Source organism: Mirounga angustirostris, unplaced genomic scaffold (genome assembly GCF_029215605.1).
Source record: "Mirounga angustirostris isolate CCGP_5_RB_7025 unplaced genomic scaffold, mMirAng1.0.hap1 SCAF_11, whole genome shotgun sequence".
Lineage (NCBI taxonomy): Eukaryota > Metazoa > Chordata > Mammalia > Carnivora > Phocidae > Mirounga > Mirounga angustirostris.
The window spans coordinates 4,586,317-4,608,615 of NW_026991719.1; the positions used below are offsets into that span (position 1 = coordinate 4,586,317).

The following is a 22,299-nucleotide window of genomic DNA, read 5'->3' on the forward strand; positions in this document are numbered from 1 at the left end:
ATGTTGAGGCAGGAGATGGATCATTGAATTGACTGATAACTGAAATGTTGCCAGAGAGTATCACAAAAGACAATTCAGCTTTGGAGTTTGGGGCATTAGGGAATGACCCAAGTGTCAGGCCACGGCAGGGGAATGAGAAGAATGGGGGGGGCGGGCGCTGGTGGCTTGGGAGGTGATGGGTTGCACGTCCAAACATGATGTAGGGAAGGTATTGGAAGACTGGGAAGATGTGAAAGTGTTTACGTGACAGAGGTAGAACCATTACAGGTATGCACCGGTGTGTGGTGTGCTTTTAGGGGTTTGGATAAAGGACAAGAAGTCAAGCGTCTTGTGTCAAGCACATCAAGGGACTGGAGAGCCAGGGCATCCAGCTGGCTCCTTCCTTGTGAGTGCGCTCACGTGAAAGACACCAAGCTCAGCTCCCCTATGACTGGAATAGCTGATTAGCTTCACTCATTTTCAGAGTGGAGGTTTATGTCTGGGCAAGACACTGGATGAATAATAGTATACTTTATAGGGAGCAATGTAGAGCCATTATGGACCACACATTCGTTAACTGAGCTTCCAGTTTTATCAGACAGTCAGTGGAGACTTGAAAATTATTTCAATGGTTGGTCACCAGCCAAAGTTCCAGGTTTTTAGTAGGTTTCAGGGAGTAAGGGAGGTGGTCTATGCACACTAAAGCATGCTGGCTTCCAGCTCTGTACAGCAAAGCCCCATCTGTCAGCTCCATGGCATGAAGGCAGTATTAAGAGTGAAATGCTCATAACACATGACTCATTGTCACCTTGTAGCTGTGGGGCACATCACAGTGAATTATGCTCAGGACAGTCCCTACTCTTAGGCAGTGTGAAGCAGAACATGGAAGCATTTTGTCATAAAACTCTTAAGCTTCTCATGTAGAACAAGCACAACCTCCAGTCTTCTGCAGCCAAGGTTGGATGCATTGTGAATTCTTAAACGTGTTTTTAATTTGCATTGTGTTTAAAAGTGTGCTCTGTAGAGTTTAAACAAAAATAAAGAAATGAAGCTAGGACTCACTGGCTCCAGAACAGATAGAATGATGGAAAAGAATAGGAAGCCCAGAAAGAGAATATCATGTAAATGTAAAGGTGGCCTTTCAAGGCAGACAGCTAAGAATAGATGATAATGTTAATTGCAATAGGATGATTAAACTTTGGGAGACATAATTACCTTGCCAGTGCCTGGCACTGTGGTAAGTGCTTTGCATGCACTTAAAAGAGACAGTGATGGTGGTTCTGATGATGATGATGGTGATGGAGGTGGTGATGATTTTGAAGAGGAGGATGATGGTGATGATAATGATGGTGGTGATGGGGACGATGATGGTGATGATGGTGATGGAGATGATGGTGATAATCGTGATGATGGTGGTGATGATGATGGTGATGGAGATGATGGTGATAATCGTGATGATGGTGGTGATGATGATGGTGATGGAGGTGGTGATGATTTTGAAGAGGAGGATGATGGTGATGATAATGGTGGTGATGGGGACGATGATGGTGATGATGGTGATGGAGATGATGGTGATAATCGTGATGATGGTGGTGATGATGGAGATGATGGTGATAATCGTGATGATGGTGGTGATGATGATGGAGATGATGGTGATAATCGTGATGATGGTGATGATGATGGTGATGGAGATGATGATGATGATGATGGTGATGGTGCTGAAGGTGATTCGTGAAGAAGATGATGGTGATGGTGATGATGGTTGTGGTGAAGAAAACGATGACAAATGAAGAATGATAAAGAAGATGGCGATAATGAAAATAACAAAGATGAGGAGAAGAGGAAAGAAGTGATGATGGTCCAGACAAGGAAGGCAGTTTTCTCAGGGAGCTGTAGTTTAGGGACCTAGAGTAACTTACCCACGTTCGCGGAGGTGGCATATGAACACCTAGAAGGTTAATCTTGTTTTGTGCTGTACTGCTGTGTCCCATTCATCTAACTGAATTCCCCATGCAGATTGAATTTGGAAAACCGACCCACGAATGAATGCAGGGACATTATTATGATTGGGCTTTACTTATCCGGGATATCCTTGAGCAAGCTCTTTCTAAGCTTAAAAGCAAAGAGATAAATAGTAAAGGACAATATTTATAGGCTTATATAAAATTTAAAATTTCCTGACATCAAAAAAGATAACTCAAAGTACTGGTAACAAACCGGTTTAAAAGCACGTGCTGTATCTACCTAAAATAAAGAGAAAATCCCTGAGGTATAGGAAGGAACTTATACAAAGAAATTGACTAGAAGATAATTACTGGAAAAGGGACCTAGTTGTGCCAAAGTAGTGTGTCCGATCACTACACACTTGGTAGCATTGAGCATTATGATTTCTGAAATAATAATGATGATGATGATGATGATGATCACCCCCCGAAAATATCTTTACTAATATGATGAATGACACAATAAACCTGTTAAAATTCCATGTGCCACATTATATTGATTCCTAAAAATGTCCTAAAGCAGACATTTCTCTTGGCTTTCTTTTTTTAATTAAACAAACAAAAAAAAGTCTGTTGTCATTCATGCAGCAGAGTCAGCATATTTTCTTAAGCCCCTCGTCCCAGGATGAGCCGATGAAGAGCTAAGGCTGCCTGGTCTTCTCCCAGTTGCCGCTGCTGACCATAGCAGTCAGTTTACTTACAAAGTATTGTTTAACGACTCAGCCAGCACTCGCCATTTCTGAATCCCAAGGCATCTATGACACAATTATTAAAACTCAACTCAAGCAACAAATTGGATTTTATTTTCACACTGGTGCTTCTCTTCATTGAAAATTCCCTTTTGGAATTTTCAGAAGACTTTAAGTTGCTTGGGAGCATGCACATGTGTGTGTGTGTGTGTGTGTGTGTGCGCGCACATGGGGTCCTTTGACATCAGGTGTCTCCTCAAGTGCATCCTAAATAGCATACTTTTTTGGCAGAGTTTGTAAAATCTGCTTAATTCAATAACTTCAGTGTTACGCTAATTCCCCAAAGTGGAAATTGATGTTTCTTTTCTTTTTTTTATTTTTTTTTAAAGGTTTTATTTATTTATTTGACAGAGAGAGAGAGAGAGCGAGAGCAGGAACACAAGCAGGGGGAGTGGGAGAGGGAGAAGCAGGCTCCCCGCGGAGCAGGGAGCCCGATGTGGGACTCGATCCCAGGACCCTGGGATCATGACCTGAGCTGAAGGCAGACACTTAATGACTGAGCCACCCAGGCGCCCAATGTTTAAAAAAAAAAAAAAAAAAGACAACAAAACAAGGAACTCTACTAGTTTATCCCAGACTGTCAAATCTTGGGTATATGCTTGGAGTGACACCTCAGCTCTGAATCAGAAAAAATACGACATCCGGTCTTGTCACCATAAGCCCTTCTTACCAAGATAATCATGACATAGAGCTTGCTGACAGACAGTATCTTCCCAGGGACTTTTGATGGGGACTGCTATTACAACACCCCTGCCTAATGGGCAGATTTTTTATTCCAGCATATCTAGCCAGGAGAGAAATGAAATAGTCCTTATAGACCGCTGTTTACCTGAAAGCAGGATACCTAATGAGGTTGTGGAAACTTGAGGAAGACATCTAGGAAATGAGGAAAACCAATAAATTGTAAAGGGATGTCTAATACGGACCCACCCAGGTATAATTTTCTCTCCACAGTTGTCAAACTGATTTAATCAAGAGACACTATAAAAAATCGCATGCTTGGGCGCCTGGGTGGCTCAGTTGGTTAAGCGACTGCCTTCGGCTCAGGTCATGATCCTGGAGTCCCGGGATCGAGTTCCGCATCGGGCTTCCTGCTCGGCAGGGATTCTTCTTCATCCTCTGACCCTATCCCCTCTCAGGTGTTCTCTCTCCTCTCTCAAATAAATAAATAAAATCTTTTAAAAAAAAATCGCATGCTTGATTTGCAAAAGTTTGCACTAAGCTTTGGGACATGTGCAAAAGAATTCAGGAAATGTTCAGTGCAGCCATGTCAGAGCACTTAATGTATACTTTCAAAATACGGGGCTTCCTCAACATTGTATATGTGGTGTTGTTCCTAGAATATAATTTTATTTAGGTTCATACACCTCCCAGCCTTGAAGAAAAAGTAAATGAATTTATGATAAATGAAAATAAAATCAGCTGTGCCAAGATTTTCCATTATTGTCACTTTCTGAGATGTATGTTTGAGGACTCCCTTGTGAGTAATGGTTTACAGGACACGGATGACCCTCTACAGTGGGGCACCCATTGATTATCTGTGCGAATGCTCATTTTCTCATAATTTCAACAACTCTAGATATTATGATTCTGAAAAGATGTTTACTTTTACATTTCTCAGGTGAAAAATGCTATTTCACCATTTCAGTTTTCCTTCCTGTTACACCTGCCATTGAAACTATACATTCTCATCCACGGTTATGTTTTTTCTCCTAAGAATTCCGTTCTTGTATCTCTTGAATGCTTTTCTATTGGATTGTCCATCTTTTTTTCCTTAATGATTTGTATGGGCTCTTTACATATTAAGGACATTAGTAGTTTATTTGTTGTATGTTACAAATATTTTCCTGCTTTTTTGTCTTTTCATTTTATTTGTAGACCCTTTTGTGGTGAATTTCTGTGGTCAGAGTTAAGAGCCTCTCCTTTGTGACTTCGGGGATTGATGATGGATTTTAAAAAGGCTTTTTCTACCTACGAAATTACGTACCTTTTCTCTTGTGTTTCCTCCAGATATGTGTATGGTCTCATGCTTTACTGTTAGGTACGTAAAGTATGGAAAGGAACATGTGTGTGACCATTTGCCTATGCCTACTGGGCTCAGGTGCTCAGCGCTCTTGGCTAGCGTGGTTGTTAAGGAAGATGGGGTGTGGTGTCCCAGGGCTGTACTTTGCCTCTGGGCAGCAGGCATCAGGTCAGGCTCTTTCTGCAAGGCCTTTGCAGAGTTCACACTAAAGAGAACCCTGTGGCTGCTTTCAGCCAGGTAGGTGTAGTCCAGTGGTCACCTCCCAGGGTGACCAGCACGAGACGATGCATCAGGGAAGGTCTGCTCTGTGAGTGGGCAGCGCTGACAGGTTCATCCCTGCGTCGTCACCAGTAGATTTGGTGCTAAAGTACATTAGGGCATGCAGGACTGTCTATTGCACCCCTCCTCCGCTACCTGTTCCTCTCAGGTGTTTTTGCTCCTCCTGGCCAGGGACATAAACCCTTGAGATCACATAGGGGAGAGGCTGTCCCCAAATGTCCCCAGCAGGACATTCCTGCTCTGCTCCCCACCATCTTCCTGGGCACCAAGGAGGGAGCAGGTGGCTGATGCCATGGGGCATCCTGACCTCACTGGTGATCCCACCTGCTTCCCAAAGCTCCAGGTGTACTCCTGGAACCCTGCTCTGCTTCCCCTTGATGGTCTCCACTTGTATTTCTTCCAGATTAGTTGTTTCACTTTTAAAGAGAGTTAGGGGGGCGCCTGGGTGGCTCAGTTGGTTAAGCGACTTCCTTCAGCTCAGGTCATGATCCTGGAGTCCCTGGATCGAGTCCCGCATCGGGCTCCCTGCTCGGCGAGGAGCCTGCTTCTCCCTCTAACCCTCCCTGCTCTCATGTACTCTCTCTCTCTCTCTCTTTCTCGCTCTCTCAAATAAATAAATAAATCTTTAAAAAAAAAAAAAAGAGAGAGTTAAGGATAGGAAGGGGGCAGAAACTAGCATATATTCACCTTGTTTCCAGGATATTCAACAACCTGTGTTAAAGCTACATTGATTTTTGCATTTAGAACAGGAAAAGAACAATTAGGGATCATTAGAAGACATTTCTAGCATGTTACTGAACATATGATTTAATAAAAAGCAAGCAATTCATGAGCTCGGTCCTTTCTTCCACCTAATAAGACTGTTCTCAAAAGGCCGTTAGGGATGTCAACTGTTCTTGGCTGTGTTAAAGTGGAGGCTTAGGGTCATGTGTTTGCATCTCCTGTCTCTTCCGGTTTCCTCTGTCATTTCCGGATGTCCCGTTGCCACAGCGTTACCACCTGCCCCCTGCCGTAATGATACTGAATGCTACTAATAATAAGCATCCCCATCTTTACTCGGGGCCACCTTCTCTCTCCGGGCATTATGCATCCATCCTAGTCCTCATCCAGTCCCCTGAGGACAGGCCCTCACTAGTCCGCTTTGCAGATATGGAAACCTAGGCATATGGAAGGGAAGTGGCTTGCCCCAGCAAGCTCTCACAGCTTGCAAGGGGCAGGGGCGGAATTCAGACCCAAGACCATGCCTCTGTGCCCCAAATGGTATTAAGCGGGACGGATGGCCTCATGACATGTGACTTGTGCATGGTGGTGGCAGCAGGAGTGCTGGGAAAGGGCAGAGACTTTGGGGCCATTTGCTTGAGGTCCTGCTGCAGCCCCAGGACCCCCTGGCGGGCAAGCCAGGGCACATTACCATTCTCACTGGGCCTCTCTTTGCTCATCTGTGAAATGGGATTATACCCCTGCCTGTGTTGCTGGGATGTCTTGAGGCATGCCCGGGATGTATGAAGACCTCGACAGTGTGCTGTTATTATTATGATGGCCGCACACACACCTTCCACTCACTTCCTCCTGTCATTCTGCACCGACTTCCTAATGCTTGTTTGGTGGAGGCAGGAAGCACACGGCCATAGATGTCCCAGGGCACAGTTTCATGGACCAGGCTCTTGGGACCTTTGGTTTGCTGCCTGCCCGTGAGAAAACAGAATGAATCGCCATCTTTCCATAGTCTCTGTCCTTGGAGATGATTGGAGCATGACTGTGTGCCTACAGTCTGTAAGAGTTGCATCTCCAAGGAGCCCTGTGGAACGGAAATTCAGGTTTGCTCAGAGTCTGCTGGTTGCTCACCGTCCGTGTTCTGAGCTGACTGCTGGGCTCAGGCACCGGAGCCGCATTTCTCAACATGGTGGCCGGAGCTCTGGGCTGGAGACGGTGATGGCTCAGGGCTCTTCTGTTTCCTTAGGGACTCAAGCGTTTGGGAAGGACAGTTTCTTTATGGCAGGACTCTGTACGTCATTTTATTTGCTCCCGAGCAGTAGGAAAAAAGTGAAGGCAGATTATAAAGTAGCGTATTTGCATAAACGACTCCTTCTCGATCCAAAACAGATCTCGTCCACTGGGTACCGCAGACACCATCGATGCAGGGAGTTAAAATGGGGACAGATGTCTGTCATTTTTGGAGTTAAGTGGGTGTTCGCTGTATTGCACACTCGATGTCGTTCATTTAACGTCTCCAACTGTAGGCGCACCCATGGGCCTCTGATGTTTATCAGTTCCTGAAACTGTAGAACAAATCCTCAGTGACATTCACCTGCAAAATCTCCTTTGAGCCAGTGGGGGCAAAATGTAACTTCTGCGTATGTGCACGTCTCCAGTTAATAGAAAGTGGTTATGAAAGAACACTGTTGTCATAATACCGTTTCATTCTGAAGTAAGACAATACTCGGGAGAGAACAAATATGACAGAATTACAGCATTTTAAGTATTTTAACTTAAATCACTGGAAGGTGGAATTGCCTGTCAGATACCTTTGTTGGCTCTGCTGTATGTTGCCAAGTTTCATCAGTAACAGCCATCGGATAAATGCATTTATGCGTCTGAATTTTAACAAGTAAATATGCCGCACTTTAGGCAGAAGAAAACCTACAGTCAATAAGCTTGTTTGACAATCTCTGAAGCCTCGAGGACTATGAGGAAAAAAAAAAAAAAAACCATTTTGCCTTGTTTACACAACGTGACATTTTGCTTTTGTTTCGTGCTGCCTTGCAGCTAAGCAAAGGGGAGGAAAAGAAGTCAGAGGACATTGTGATTTATTTTGACACGGGAGGAATTACCATATTCACACAGAGGGTGGATGCCTCTGTCTCTGAACGCTTTGTCATTTTTATGCACTGGGGTCTTTCTGGGAGGGCATCCCAGCAGGGGGAGGATTCCGTACAAACCCCAGCTCTAGTGGATAGGAGCGGGTGTTGCTCATGTATCATTGGCCCATGCAGGTTGCAGTCCATTAGCCTGGGGGAGGAGAAAGGGAATCCTTGACCAGAACGGTGTAAATGGACTCAGGACAGCCACAAGGGTTGGTGAATACGGGTGGGATCCATGGTACAGAGTATGCACTCATCTGCGTCTGTATTTGCTTGAACATGAATATCCTGTGTCGTTCCTTCCAGCCAGTCTCACCAGCAGTCAGGAGATCCCCTATAGCTAGTGTGGCTCTGCACGTGGCCTCTGCTTGGCTTTGTCCACACCTTTGGTTTTCACGACCTCACTCTGGAGTTCATCCCCATGCCATGGCGGCCAGCCTCAGAAAGGCCATTTCCCGGAGTCGGGCCCTTATTCTCACGGAAGAAAGCCTTCAATCCCCCGCCTGCGATTGCTCCACGGTCCCACCTGAAGTATTTCCTTATTTGGTGGAAGGCTCTTCTTACCTTGCTCCTACCCGGGTCTAGGGGGCCCTGGAAGGGCAAGTCATAGGCCAGGGCTATCGCTTCCCAAGCTCCCTGACTGACATGCCATTTGCCTGCTGTTTGGTATCGCTTTGGCTTTCTGCTCTGGTAGCAAGCATGGGAGAGGTCGCAGGGCTTGCCCTTATTTTAGGAAGAAGGATGACATCCAGGCTTGTGACTGTCAGCTCTGCAAATCTCATTGGCCGGCTGGAGGTCAGCTCTGCAAATCTCATTGGCCCACTGCAGGTCAGCTCTGCAAATCTCATTGGCCGGCTGGAGGTCAGCTCTGCAAATCTCATTGGCCCGCTGGAGGTCAGCTCTGCAAATCTCATTGGCCCGCTGGAGGTCAGCTCTGCAAATCTCATTGGCTCCTTAGAGGTCAGTTCCACAAATCCCATTGGCCCTCTGGAGGTCAGCTCTGCAAATCTCATTGGCCCACTGGAGGTCAACTCCACAAATCCCATTGGCTCGCTAGAGGTCAGTTCCACAAATCCCATTGGCCCTCTGGAGGTCAGCTCTGCAAATTCCATTGGCCCGCTGGAGGTCAGCTCTGCAAATCTCATTGGCCCTCTGGAGGTCAGCTCTGCAAATCTCATTGGCCGGCTGGAGGTCAGCTCTGCAAATCTCATTGGCCCGCTGGAGGTCAGCTCTGCAAATCTCATTGGCCCGCTGGAGGTCAGCTCTGCAAATCTCATTGGCTCTTTAGAGGTCAGTTCCACAAATCCCATTGGCCCTCTGGAGGTCAGCTCTGCAAATCTCATTGGCCCGCTGGAGGTCAACTCCACAAATCCCATTGGCTCGCTAGAGGTCAGTTCCACAAATCCCATTGGCCCTCTGGAGGTCAGCTCTGCAAATTCCATTGGCCTGCTGGAGGTCAGCTCTGCAAATCTCATTGGCCCTCTGGAGGTCAGCTCTGCAAATCTCATTGGCCCGCTGCAGGTCAGCTCTGCAAATCTCATTGGCCCGCTGCAGGTCAGCTCTGCAAATCTCATTGGCCCGCTGGAGGTCAGCTCTGCAAATCTCATTGGCCCGCTGGAGGTCAGCTCTGCAAATCTCATTGGCCGGCTGGAGGTCAGCTCTGCAAATCTCATTGGCCCGCTGGAGGTCAGCTCTGCAAATCTCATTGGCCCGCTGGAGGTCAGCTCTGCAAATCTCATTGGCCGGCTGGAGGTCAGCTCTGCAAATCTCATTGGCCCTCTGGAGGTCAGCTCTGCAAATCTCATTGGCCCGCTGGAGGTCAGCTCTGCAAATCTCATTGGCCGGCTGGAGGTCAGCTCTGCAAATCTCATTGGCCCGCTGGAGGTCAGCTCTGCAAATCTCATTGGCCGGCTGGAGGTCAGCTCTGCAAATCTCATTGGCCCGCTGCAGGTCAGCTCTGCAAATCTCATTGGCCGGCTGGAGGTCAGCTCTGCAAATCTCATTGGCCCACTGGAGGTCAGCTCTGCAAATCTCATTGGCCCTCTGGAGGTCAGCTCTGCAAATCTCATTGGCCCTCTGGAGGTCAGCTCTGCAAATCTCATTGGCCCGCTGCAGGTCAGCTCTGCAAATCTCATTGGCCCGCTGCAGGTCAGCTCTGCAAATCTCATTGGCCCTCTGGAGGACAGCTCTGCAAATCTCATTGGCCCTCTGGAGGTCAGCTCTGCAAATCTCATTGGCCGGCTGGAGGTCAGCTCTGCAAATCTCATTGGCCCTCTGGAGGTCAGCTCTGCAAATCTCATTGGCCCACTGGAGGTCAGCTCTGCAAATCTCATTGGCCCGCTGCAGGTCAGCTCTGCAAATCTCATTGGCCCGCTGGAGGTCAGCTCTGCAAATCTCATTGGCCCGCTGCAGGTCAGCTCTGCAAATCTCATTGGCCCTCTGGAGGACAGCTCTGCAAATCTCATTGGCCCTCTGGAGGTCAGCTCTGCAAATCTCATTGGCCCGCTGGAGGTCAGCTCTGCAAATCTCATTGGCCCTCTGGAGGTCAGCTCTGCAAATCTCATTGGCCCGCTGGAGGTCAGCTCTGCAAATCTCATTGGCCCGCTGGAGGTCAGCTCTGCAAATCTCATTGGCCCGCTGGAGGTCAGCTCTGCAAATCTCATTGGCCCGCTGGAGGTCAGCTCTGCAAATCTCATTGGCCCGCTGGAGGTCAGCTCTGCAAATCTCATTGGCCCGCTGGAGGTCAACTCCGCAAATCCCATTGGCTCTCTAGAGGTCAGTTCCACAAATCCCATTGGCCCTCTAGAGGTCAGCTCTGCAAATTCCATTGGCCCTCTGGAGGTCAACTCTACAAATCTCATTGGCCCGCTGGAGGTCAGCTCTGTAAATCTCATTGGCCCACTGGATGTCAGCTCTGCAAATCTCATTGGCTCTCTAGAGGTCAGTTCCACAAATCCCATTGGCCCTCTGGAGGTCAGCTCTTCAAATCTCATTGGCCCACTGGAGGTCAACTCCACAAATCCCATTGGCTCTCTAGAGGTCAGTTCCACAAATCCCATTGGCCCTCTGGAGGTCAGCTTTGCAAATCCCATTGGCCCACTAGAGGTCAGTTCTGCACATCTCATTGGCCCTCTAGAGGTCATCTCTGCAAATCCCATTGGCCCTCTGGAGGTCAACTCTACAAATCTCATTGGCCCGCTAGAGGTCAGTTCTGCAAATCCCACTGGCCCTCTGGAGGTCAACTCTGCAAATCCCATTGGCCTTCTCGAGGTCAGCTCTGCAGATCCCCTTGGCCCTCTGGAGGTCAGTTCTGCACATCCCATTGGCCCTCTGGAGGTCAGCTCTGCAAATCCCATTGGCCCTTTGGAGGTCAACTCTGCAAATCCCATTGGCCCTTTGGAGGTTAGTTCTGCAAATCCCATTGACCCTCTGGAAATCAACTCTGCAAATCCCATTGGCCTTCTCGAGGTCAACTCTGCAGATCCCATCGGCCCTCTGGAGATCAGTTCTGCACATCCCATTGGCCCTCTGGAGGTCAGCTCTGCAAATCCCATTGGCCCTTTGGAGGTCAACTCTGCAAATCCCATTGGCCCTTTGGAGGTTAGTTCTGCAAATCCCATCGACCCTCTGGAAATCAACTCTGCAAATCCCATTGGCCTTCTCGAGGTCAACTCTGCAGATCCCATCGGCCCTCTGGAGGTCAGTTCTGCACATCCCATTGGCCCTCTGGAGGTCAGCTCTGCAAATCCCATTGGCCCTTTGGAGGTCAACTCTGCAAATCCCCTTGGCCCTCTGGAAGTCAACTCTGCAAATCCCATTGGCCTTCTCGAGGTCAACTCTGCAGATCCCATCGGCCCTCTAGAGGTCAGTTCTGCACATCCCATTGGCCCTCTGGAGGTCAGCTCTGCAAATCCCATTGGCCCTTTGGAGGTCAACTCTGCAAATCCCATTGGCCCTTTGGAAGTCAACTCTGCAAATCCCCTTGGCCCTCTGGAAGTCAACTCTGCAAATCCCATTGGCCTTCTCGAGGTCAACTCTGCAGATCCCATCGGCCCTCTGGAGGTCAGTTCTGCAGAGCCCATTGGCCTTCCGTCACCATCTGCTCAGCAGGATCCGTCATCTGTGCACTTGGGCGGCCTCCTGGCTTTGGAAAGTGAGACTCTTGGTGCCCACTGGACGTGAGCTCCCCAAGCATGTTTATCAGGCTTTGTGCTCAGCACTTTCTAAAGAGTAAAGGATACAGTTCCTACCAGAGAGCCAAATAGTGTGTGGTTAAAGACATAGACACATTAGGGCCACCAGGGACATAAAGTTAGAGCCATCTAATCATCTCTCTTCCCGTGTCTTGTATGGGTGGCGCTCTTAAAGTTACTTCCTGTCTCTTCCTCCATGACTCTGTCTGACCCATTCGCCCACCCTTTGGACACGCTGCATAGTTGCTGTGCTCGGTCCCAGACTCTGCTCTCAACTGCCTTCATTCCGGGTGCTTTGTTCTAACAGATTCATCCTTATCTTCAACAGTGCATGCTTTTCTCCATTAACCAATTTTTGATGGTATGTGTGCACTGCATGAATGCACATCTGGAAAGCTTCACGTAAATCACAGTATCAGAAAAACCCAATGACGAGGCAGGAAGAATAAAGGAAACGTGTACGGTGCACATTTTCCTTTCTCTTCCATTCCTATGCGAGTTTCCAGTAAAACTGCATTTGTGGCAAAGTAGTCCATTTTCTGCAAAAAGGGGTTTTGCATCCTTAGCCCAGGGGTGTAAAGACTACAGAGTAGGGGACAGAGAAACAAGGGGAAGGTCACCGGGGCAGGACCAAGGCACATCTGGCAATCCCAACAAACATTTTGCTGTAATATGTAGCTGTAAATGCATTGTGTGGGATATTGATTCTGGTTCTCCAAATTAATTTAGTTCATAAATCATTAACCTCTGGGTTTCATAAACTCTGTAGGAGTGTTACCGTTTTTACAAAGCCCAAAGCTTAATTTCACGTTCTCGGGCTTCGACGGATATTATTATTATTATTTTTTTTAAGATTTTATTTATTTATTTGAGAGAGAGAGAATGAGAGACAGAGAGCATGAGAGGGAGGAGGGTCAGAGGGAGAAGCAGACTCCCTGCCGAGCAGGGAGCCTGATGCGGGACTTGATCCCGGGACTCCAGGATCATGACCTGAGCCGAAGGCAGTCGCTCAACCAACTGAGCCACCCAGGCGCCCTCGACGGATATTATATTACCTTGAATTTACATCTCGAATTAAAAGGAATCGATTTTAATGCTGTTTGAGAAATCCTTTCCATAAAGAAAATAACATCATAAATTATCCAGGAAATCAAGTCCCAATTAATTCAAACAGGATTAATAAAACATGTGGGCGCATTTTAATAATACCAACGTTAGCCGCAACCACCAGTGTGAGAATGAGAAACGTTTATTGACCAACAGTCCATAACCTGTGAAATCATTTGGTGATATTCTGGTAACTTATTGAAGCGTTGCACGTGGATTAATGAGTTTACGGGGAGGTATTTTTATCATGTGTCGTTTACAGGTGAGAAAGTGAGGTTTTGAGGGGTGAAGTAGCTTGTGCGTGATTGCCCACCAGCCAGGATAGAGCGGCACCTCCATGAGCTGGAGGGATATCTGGACTCTTGAATACCTGTTGCTTTTAAGTCAGGACCCACTCAGGGCTCGTCAGAAGATCGGGTACGACGGTCCCCCTATAGAGATTTATTCCACCTGCTTGAATTAGTGGAATCAGTGAATCAGATTCTGTGAAGTCGTGTGTTTAGAGCACAATGCATGGTGCCTGGCTTGCTCAAAATGCTCAACAAATACTACGATGACTACTTATTATTGTTTCCCAGATGTGTGAAACATCTTTGCTTGAAATGTGCATATTATGCCTCATAATCAATGTGACCTTCAGTTTACCAGGTGCAGCTTCCCTGCAATGTCTGCCGAACTCCAGGGCAAAGCACTGGCTTGATGGGGAGATCTCAAACTCTTGGAAATAGTTCATGGATGAGAAAAAAGTCTGTGATGAAAAAGTAAACATGAATTCACACCATCTTTTAATATGATTGCTACTATAGCTTCTACTTGAGATGGTGCGCTCTGGACCTCACACTCTCCAGAAGAGTCCGTCTGCCCAGAGCCTTGGTAGGAACAACTGAACTCTCCCCTAGGAGCTTGAGATCTCCCCATCAAGCCAGCCCTTCACCCTGGAGTTCGGCAGACATTGCAGGGGAGCTGCACATAAGGAAACCTGAAGGTCACACTGATTAGGAGCAAAACCCAAGAGAGGAACTCGGTGTGGTGTGAGCCAGGGTGCCCAGGAGGGCTTGACTCTGTGATGTACGTGCAGGGTGTCCATGAAAGGAAACAGAATTTTCAATTGTGTACCTTCAGCTTTATGGATGGTAGAACCCAATGCCAAAAAACAAACAAACAAAAAACCCAGTCCTAAAATAAAAGTGAGTGTGGATGGTGTGGTTGAGCATCACAATAAGAATTCAACCTTGCACACCATGACACAGCCTGGATAACTCCCCAGGGCATGTTCAGCCGGTGGCCATTCAAAAGAGCAAAGGGCTGCCCCCAGAGCCCCCAAACCTTATTTTTTAGCAGACAGTAAAGTGCAGGAAGTACAACGGCCCGATCAAGAGTGGGAAGACCATATGCTCCCTCTGAGCAGTGCCCTTGAGAACAGTTCCCCACCAGTAGTTGGAGCCCCTGCTGCCCAGGTCAGCCCTGTGATGTTTAGGACCCTAGGGAAGCAGTGACCTCAAGCACGCACTCGGCGTGGCTTCCCCTGGCTCACAGGTGTGCCAGCGTTGGGTTTCCTCCCACACACGTGTGTGATTGCAGTGAACAGACACAGTGACACTGTTCTTCTGCGTGCATTTTCCTCGTTGACGCAGGAGAACACCGGTGAGCTCACCGGGAATGAGAACGAGCTGGAATTATTCAGATTATTTCCAGCCAATGCAATGCCCTGGGGAAAAAAAAAAAAAAAAACCACAGGTTATTTTTAACCCAAGAAAATCTTGGAGTTGAGCCATGAAAGCACCCCAGATGGTGAGAGCAGATGCAGGTGCAGGGGATAAATCACACATTACAACTGTGATGAGGGCAGAGACAGGCTTAATGGAGGAAATCACAACATTATCATAACAACCAGGTACAGCACAAAATAAGGATGCATTTCCCAGAAACAAGGGGAGCTCAGACAAAAACTGACTGGAGCGAGAAGTTCCAGCAAAAGTGAGCAAAGGGTTATCTGTAGAAAAGCAACACTGAAATCCTAGGCTTTTCCATTTCCTAACTGCCCTAATAATCCCGAGTCTACGTTATTATGTTTCTTTCCTGGGTGTAAAAGTTAGGTGTGAAATTGAAACTGTACCCAAATCTCAATATTGTTGCAGTTCCTGAAATCCGTAAAATACCAACCATGTCCTTTTATTTTATGTTAGTGTTTATTAAACATTTAGCCACATATAAGCTTTCTTCTAAAAGTATGGCCTTCAGGCAGGTGTCATTGAGGAGTGTTTTAGAAGTTCCGAAGGCCCCAGATGTACTGAATCAGAGTCTTCATGTTAACGTGGTTCCCAAGGTGATCGATCAGCCCATTAAAAGTGGAAGAACGCTAATGTGTGGTATGAATGCGCTAAGGAACCTATGTTCTAAATACAAGGTCTTGATTATTAGTCTTCATCACCCAGAGGAACGAAAAACAAAATACCTACATCAATGCCTAAAGCAGTCTAATCACTGTCTTTGCTGTCACATTGGGTTACTTTCCCATAGCTTTTTGCAAAAATGATGAGGCATGTCTTCTAAACATGTTTTGAGGGAAATTTTCATGTTCCCTTGGGAGATGTGAAAGTCAGTGAGGTAATGAAAGGGTGATCCCCACGTTAATGGATATAGTGAGTCTGATTGAATCGAAATCAAACAAGATCTGGCACTGGGCGTGTCCATGGATATCTCACCCATGGCGGCCAGGGAGGGAGTTATCCTTCTATTAAAGGCCTTGGGAGGGATGGTCCCCGGCTCCTCCAGAATCCACGTGTGGCAGCCAGGCTCGCAGGAGTCGCTTCCTGGGGAGAGCATTCCAGCCCCTTTTCTCTTGCTCGGTCATTAGTGACAGCGGAAGCCGGCATCCTTCTCGCATCACTCAGGCATGGATATACAACGCGGGGGTGTTCACCCTCTTGCCCCCACTTCCTTAGTGTCTGAAATCATCCTGCAAGATTTTGATGTTCGGAGCCTCCTTAGACCTTCACGTACAGGCACCATGCGAATAATCGAGACCCAGACTGCATTTCAGGCAGTAGCTGTGTTAGATCCAAGTCTAGTAAGGCAGAACGCCACAACGTCCATTTACCTTTTACAATATTTTGCTTGCTCTTCTCTAAAAATACCCTCGCAAAACAAAAGTCATAACAAAGAACTTCAACTCTCCCCTCCACACCACGGAAGCCAGCGCATCATATTCGTATCTCTGGTGACTTAAGGAGGGCAGATAAAGGGCGCCTGGGTGGCTCAGTTGGTTAAGCGACTGCCTTCGGCTCAGGTCATGATCCTGGAGTCCCGGGATCGAGTCCCACATCGGGCTCCCTGCTCGGCAGGGACTCTGCTTCTCCCTCTGACCTTCCCCCCTCTCATGTGTTCTCTCTCATTCTCTCTCTCTCAAATAAATAAATAAAATCTTTAAAAAAAAAAAAAGGAGGGCAGATAAATAATCCAATCCCAGGAATTTTATTTTTGCTCATATACTGTTTTTTTATGTGTAAGCTTTTGAACTTGATTTTATACTGTAGATAACTCATAGGCTTTCCAGTGCCCCATCTGGGGGAATCTCTGAGGTCCATGTCATAGAGAAGATCAGGACCAAAGTTTTGGAAATCTTGTTTTGGAAGGAAGTACTAGGTCAGGTTTACCTGAATTCAATGGGCATTGCTTCCAACCAGAGATAAAATAAATCTATCTGTACATTGGCTGATATGTCCTGATATATGGGATGTTGGCTATACTTCTAGTCCTACATAAGCCAAGAAAGAATTGCCTCTTTAGGGCCACTGACAGATTTCTCTGTGCCAGTCAATGATGGATTTGGGAGAGCACGAGGACACAGGTTAAAGCCAGCTTTCTAGACCAATTCCAAGCATTGCACATGCCCGATGGAGAGTCCCACCACTAGGGGCTATAATTAGCTACTCTCATTTATTTATCTTCAGCTTCCAACCCCAGGAGGATTATTTCAGTTCCACCATTAACCTGTTGATCAGATAAAACACTAAAATAGTTTTGGGGGGCCTTTTTAGGGTTTCTTTGTGTTCCCTGGAGTCATGTTGAGTAGGTGGAAATTTTCTTAATTATTCATGTTTTGTGGCTGCTTGAGACATTTTCTTTCCTTAATGAGCACAGTGCTTCCAAAAGGGTAAATAGTTACTTCACAGCATTTTGCTCCAATATTTTGTCTGAGCTGACCTACCTCGTAGGAGAAAAGAGAAAGCCAAATCAGCTGAAATCACAAGTCTTCAATTGGGCAAGCCCATTTTTTAAGCCCATTGTAAGAGCTAAGGTGCATTGAGCAATCATAGTGGGACCAGTCTTGGGCTGTTTGGGATGAAATTCTCCTCCTTTGGTGCCTCCTGGCAGCACTTTAACTATTTCACATTATTATCTCTGACTTAGAAGCAAAGAAGCCCACTGAGCACTCTGGGGACCTAGGATTCAAACCAGGTCTGGTCCTATTAGAAACCAGGAGGCAGAGCTTGAGTACTTAGTTCTGTTTGATAGCTTCTTTCTTGAGCAAAACGTAGAATTTGGCGTGTGCATCGGGAAGCCTTCTGTCTCCTGCATGGAGTGCCACCGCCTGATTCTCAACAGCGGCTTACCACTTGTTTGTAGAATGAATAAATGGAATGAAGGAACTCTGTTGAATTTAGGCTTCCTCCGGAAGCCACATTCACACCTGGAGAAGGAAGGAGCCACATTTGTACATTTCCAAGTTGTGTCCCTTCAGTGTACAAAACTCTGGTCTGAAGTTCTTGGTTTTTTTGATAAGCTTGCTCTTGTCCCCGGTTAAATAACAAAGTGCTCCTGAAATGGCTTATTTTCTGTATTTGTTTCATTCAGGGAACAATGTGCGAAAGCTTTGGAAATAACACATTTCATTTATAAGCTATCCTGCGGCCCACCATCGGTAATTCAGAACTATCATCCTGTATGAATTGGTATCATTACACCTTGAGAACCTTACCGAAAAATAATATTTGTGGACCTCTGACTTACAGCACACTGCTCTGAAAACAAGAATAATACACCAGCTTTTGTTCTCATGGGAGATTTCCGTTCAGAATTTTTAGGAGAGAAATATGTTAGACCTTTATGGGATCAATCTTATGAAAATTTAAACAGTTAATGGACTCTGGGCTTTACAAATAAGATTCTGGCATAAGACCTAAACTGTATGGGATCCAGAGTCCATCTTTTGTTGAAGAAGGAACACAAAGGAAATCAGAAATCTGACAGTTTCTGCACACATTGGGCCAAATACTGTATGGTTTATAGATGCATGGTGACCTCAGCTAGATTCCCTTGTTATTAATCCCAGCCCAGCTGTATAGGGCATTTTGATGAAAAAGATGAAGTCATCACTCTAGGCAATGAATGAGAAAAATTGATGGGGACAAAGTGATTATCTTAACATGGTCATTTGGAGTACTGGGATTTGGAGGAAATGCCCCCGGGGAAGGGGGGGCATGTTGGGATGGGGAAAGATATAGTATGTATTTCTTTTTTTTTTTTTAAGATTTTATTTATTTATTTGAGAGAGAGAATGAGAGAGAGAGAGCACAAGAGAGGGGGGAGGGTCAGAAGGAGAAGCAGGCTCCCCGCCGAGCAGGGAGCCCGAGGCGGGACTCGATCCCGGGACTCCAGGATCATGACCTGAGCCAAAGGCAGTCGCTTAACCGACTGAGCCACCCAGGCACCCTAGTATGTATTTCAGTAGAAGGAGTCCGGGTAGTAAGTGCCACCACAGGATCATCTGGAGATGGAAAGAGCCTGCCGGGGAAATGGTAAAAAGGAGTTGTAGCTAGCTTGAACAAAGAAAACGGGTCTCCAGGAGGCTCTGAGCCCCCGGCCCTCAGCACAAAGCCCACGTTCAGTAGGTGCTTCCTAATACGTGGTTGAATATGTGGATGAGGGAGTCTGGGATGGGACACTGTATCTGAAAAGGTGCTTTTTAAAAAGTAGCAGGCTATTTTTTGAGCAGTTTTAAGTTTACAGAAAAATTGAGTAGTAAGTACAGTTTTCATATTATCCCTTTCTTTTGCACACAGTTCCCCTTAGAATATCTTGAAATAGTGCAGTACATTTTTTGCAGTTGATGAACCAATGCTGATACATTGTTACCGACTAAACGTCATAGTTTACAGTAGGGTTCACTGTTGGAATCCTGCATTCTGTGGATTTGGACTGAGGTATAATGACATGTGCCTGCTATTATGGTATCAGACAGAATACTTTCATTGCCCTAAAAAGTCCCCTGTGCTGCCTATTCACCGCCCTCTCCCTTCCCCGTCTAAGGCTGTGGCAACCACTGATCTGTTTACTGTCTCCATAGTTTTCCCTTTTCCAGCACGTCGCGTAGTTGGAATCCTATAGTATGTGCATTTCCAGATTGGCTTCTTTCACCAGACAACAGGCATTTCAAGTTCCTCCATGTCTTTTCATGGCTAGATGGCTCATTTCTTTTTAGCGTGCATAATAATCCATTGGTGGACTGTAGTTTATCCAGTCTCCTACTAAAGGACATCTTGGTTGTTTCCAAGGTTTTGACAATTATAAATAAAACTGCTATAAATATTTGTGTGCAGGTTTTGTGTCCATACAAATTATCACGGATGGCACATTTAAAACTAAGTTTCTTGGGGCGCCTGGGTGGCTCAGTTGGTTAAGTGACTGCCTTCGGCTCAGGGCATGATCCTGGAGTCCTGGGATCGAGTCCCGCATCAGGCTCCCTGCTTAGCAGGGAGTCTGCTTCTCCCTCTGACCCTCCCCCCTCTCATGCTCTCTCTATCTCATTCTCTTTCTCAAATAAATAAATAAAATCTTTAAAAAAAAATTAAAAAAATAATAAAAATTTCTTATATGAAAGGTGAATTATATTTGAAATGGAGGTGCATGGTTGCACACCCTTTTGCAAAATACTAATTACAACACAAGGAAGTAAAATCTTCAGTCCTCTGCTAACTGCTTAGTCTGTATTATTTTACTTAGAAACTGTTGTATGAGTCAAAAGGGGCATTTTTCCTTCAAAGTATAAGTGGGGGTTATATTGTCTTATTTCTGCTCCCTACTTTAACTCATTAAACTAATTATCATATTCAGAATGATACAGCTTAAATTAGTGTTAGAGCCAAATATCCCCAAGCACACAGGTGATTTGCTTTGCTGTACCAAATAACACCACAATCAACGTCTGCCTGATAATGATTTATCATGGGAGACAAATCTAAAATGGCCCTCATGCATCTTATTCCTTGGTTCTGAGTCTGGCATTTATGTATATGATGTGGCTTCTTGGAATGTTTATTATGTGAGTTAAAAAATTGAGAAAGATTGAACATACCATAGCCGGTGGCATTGGCAATCAAATAGCAAAAATATGTCTTGTAACAGATGACTTGGGTTTTGCTTTTGCTTCAGAAGTCATCCGTGCCACCTCTGTGGAGAGTTGACTCTGCAGCCCCTGTCCTCCTTTTCTGGACCACATAGGTAAAGGTGCAGCCCCAAAGCAGAGGGCTTGTACCCACTGGGGCATGACCTATGTGCCGGGTAGGATGTGCTCATATTCACTTATTATCCCTGCTGCAAGGGATACCTGGCGTCCTTATAAAATTTCAATTACTGTGGGTTATCCTGCAGTAATGAGATGGTCCCCCTCCCAAATTTGGTTCCCATGTCTAGACTAATGATGCCACACCTACAGCAAGAGTCTATGAAAAGGTTTATTACTCACATAATGAGGCTTTCTGGGGGTGGGAGAGCAAGGTTGCTCCCAGGCTGGTCTGAAAATAGCTTGAGAGTGATGGGAAAGGAGAATAATTGACCTTTCATGGTGGGAGGAGGCAGGGACTGGGTGGGGCATTCAGGCAGAGACTGGCATAGCTTGAATCTCCCACATCACTGCAGGGGGCAGCACCCAGGCTTTCTTATTGACTCATTGGGCACAAGTCAAATAAGGACTGGCGAGGCTTAAGAGCTCTTCGCAGTCAAGCATCAAAAGTGGAGTCAGACCCTAATACCTCAGAGTGTAAGTGCATGCGTTAACTTACGAAATTAAACCGGCAGCATATGAGTATATGGTTCTCCATGGAGATTACAAATTGTGTTCCTCTAGTTTGACCCTCATTTACTTCTGATCTGACAGCTGACAGCAACGTCCTAATCAGATCATCCATATTTCAGCCCCTTCTGTCTTCAAGCAGCATCTGTTTTTTTTCTTATGGAAAATTTAGGCATAAAAGAAAGTAGACAGAAAAGTGCAGTAAACTTGCATGTGTCCCTGATGTGCATTGAACAGCCGTGAACTCATGCCTAATCTTGTTTAATCTATACCCCATCCTCCCTTCCCTTCTTCCTCTACTAATTTGAAGAAGACAAGCGGCTATGATACCATTTTATCCAGGAGTATTTCAGTAGGTGTCTCTATTTTTCTCCCCTTATATGTTGTTTAGTGCTCTGTGATTCTCATTGAGTCCATCCAGTTAACTATGTAAGGTTTTCGAATCTGGCCTTTGGAATAAGGTTTAACCCTTACTTCCTGGCTCTTCAACTTCCTAACTTAGTGTGAGCTTGAGCAGGTCACTGTCCTTACAGAGCGCAGTTCCTCCCATCTGAGAAAGGAAGCCTACACTGTTTACTCACAGGGTTTCAAGTGTCTAAATAAGAGAGTGTGTAATAGTCATTTGAGGGCAGAGACTGCTCCGTAGATGGTACCTGTTACTCTTACTGCTTTTGTCGAAACTGTGATTGTGTTGAAGCATTGCTATGTGGGCGGGTAGTATACAATCTTAGGTGTGGGGAATTAGATGTGACAAGAAAAAGGAAAGTAGAAGGAAACGGATTCTCTCCCTCCATCTGCCCCTTCCTCCACCCTCGCTTTCTCTCTCTCTCAAAAATAAATAAGTAAATCTTTAAAAAAAAAAAAAAAAAAGAAGAACATTGATGGTTTGGTGTTTTGCACTGAATAAGGGAAACTGGTAGACTTCTTTATATCTTCAGAACCCATTGCACCTTCCTCTAAGTGGGTCATGATCTCAGGGCCTGATTTTCCAGAATGCTTTCTCACGTCTCTGTACAGAACCACTCCATAAT

At 46.0% G+C, this 22,299-nt stretch overlaps 2 protein-coding genes across 5 annotated transcripts in view; both read left to right on the top strand.

Annotated features, from left to right (window-relative positions):
- STS (steroid sulfatase) overlaps positions 1-22,299 on the top strand; it is a 159,944-nt gene that overhangs the window by 99,661 nt on the left and 37,984 nt on the right. The gene's annotated exons all lie outside the window — the stretch shown is intronic.
- LOC135361896 (uncharacterized) lies at positions 1,432-2,391 on the top strand. Its single transcript, XM_064573699.1, has one exon. It carries the CDS (start codon positions 1,434-1,436, stop codon positions 1,767-1,769), a length of 336 nt encoding a protein of 111 aa, XP_064429769.1. The 5' UTR covers positions 1,432-1,433; the 3' UTR covers positions 1,770-2,391.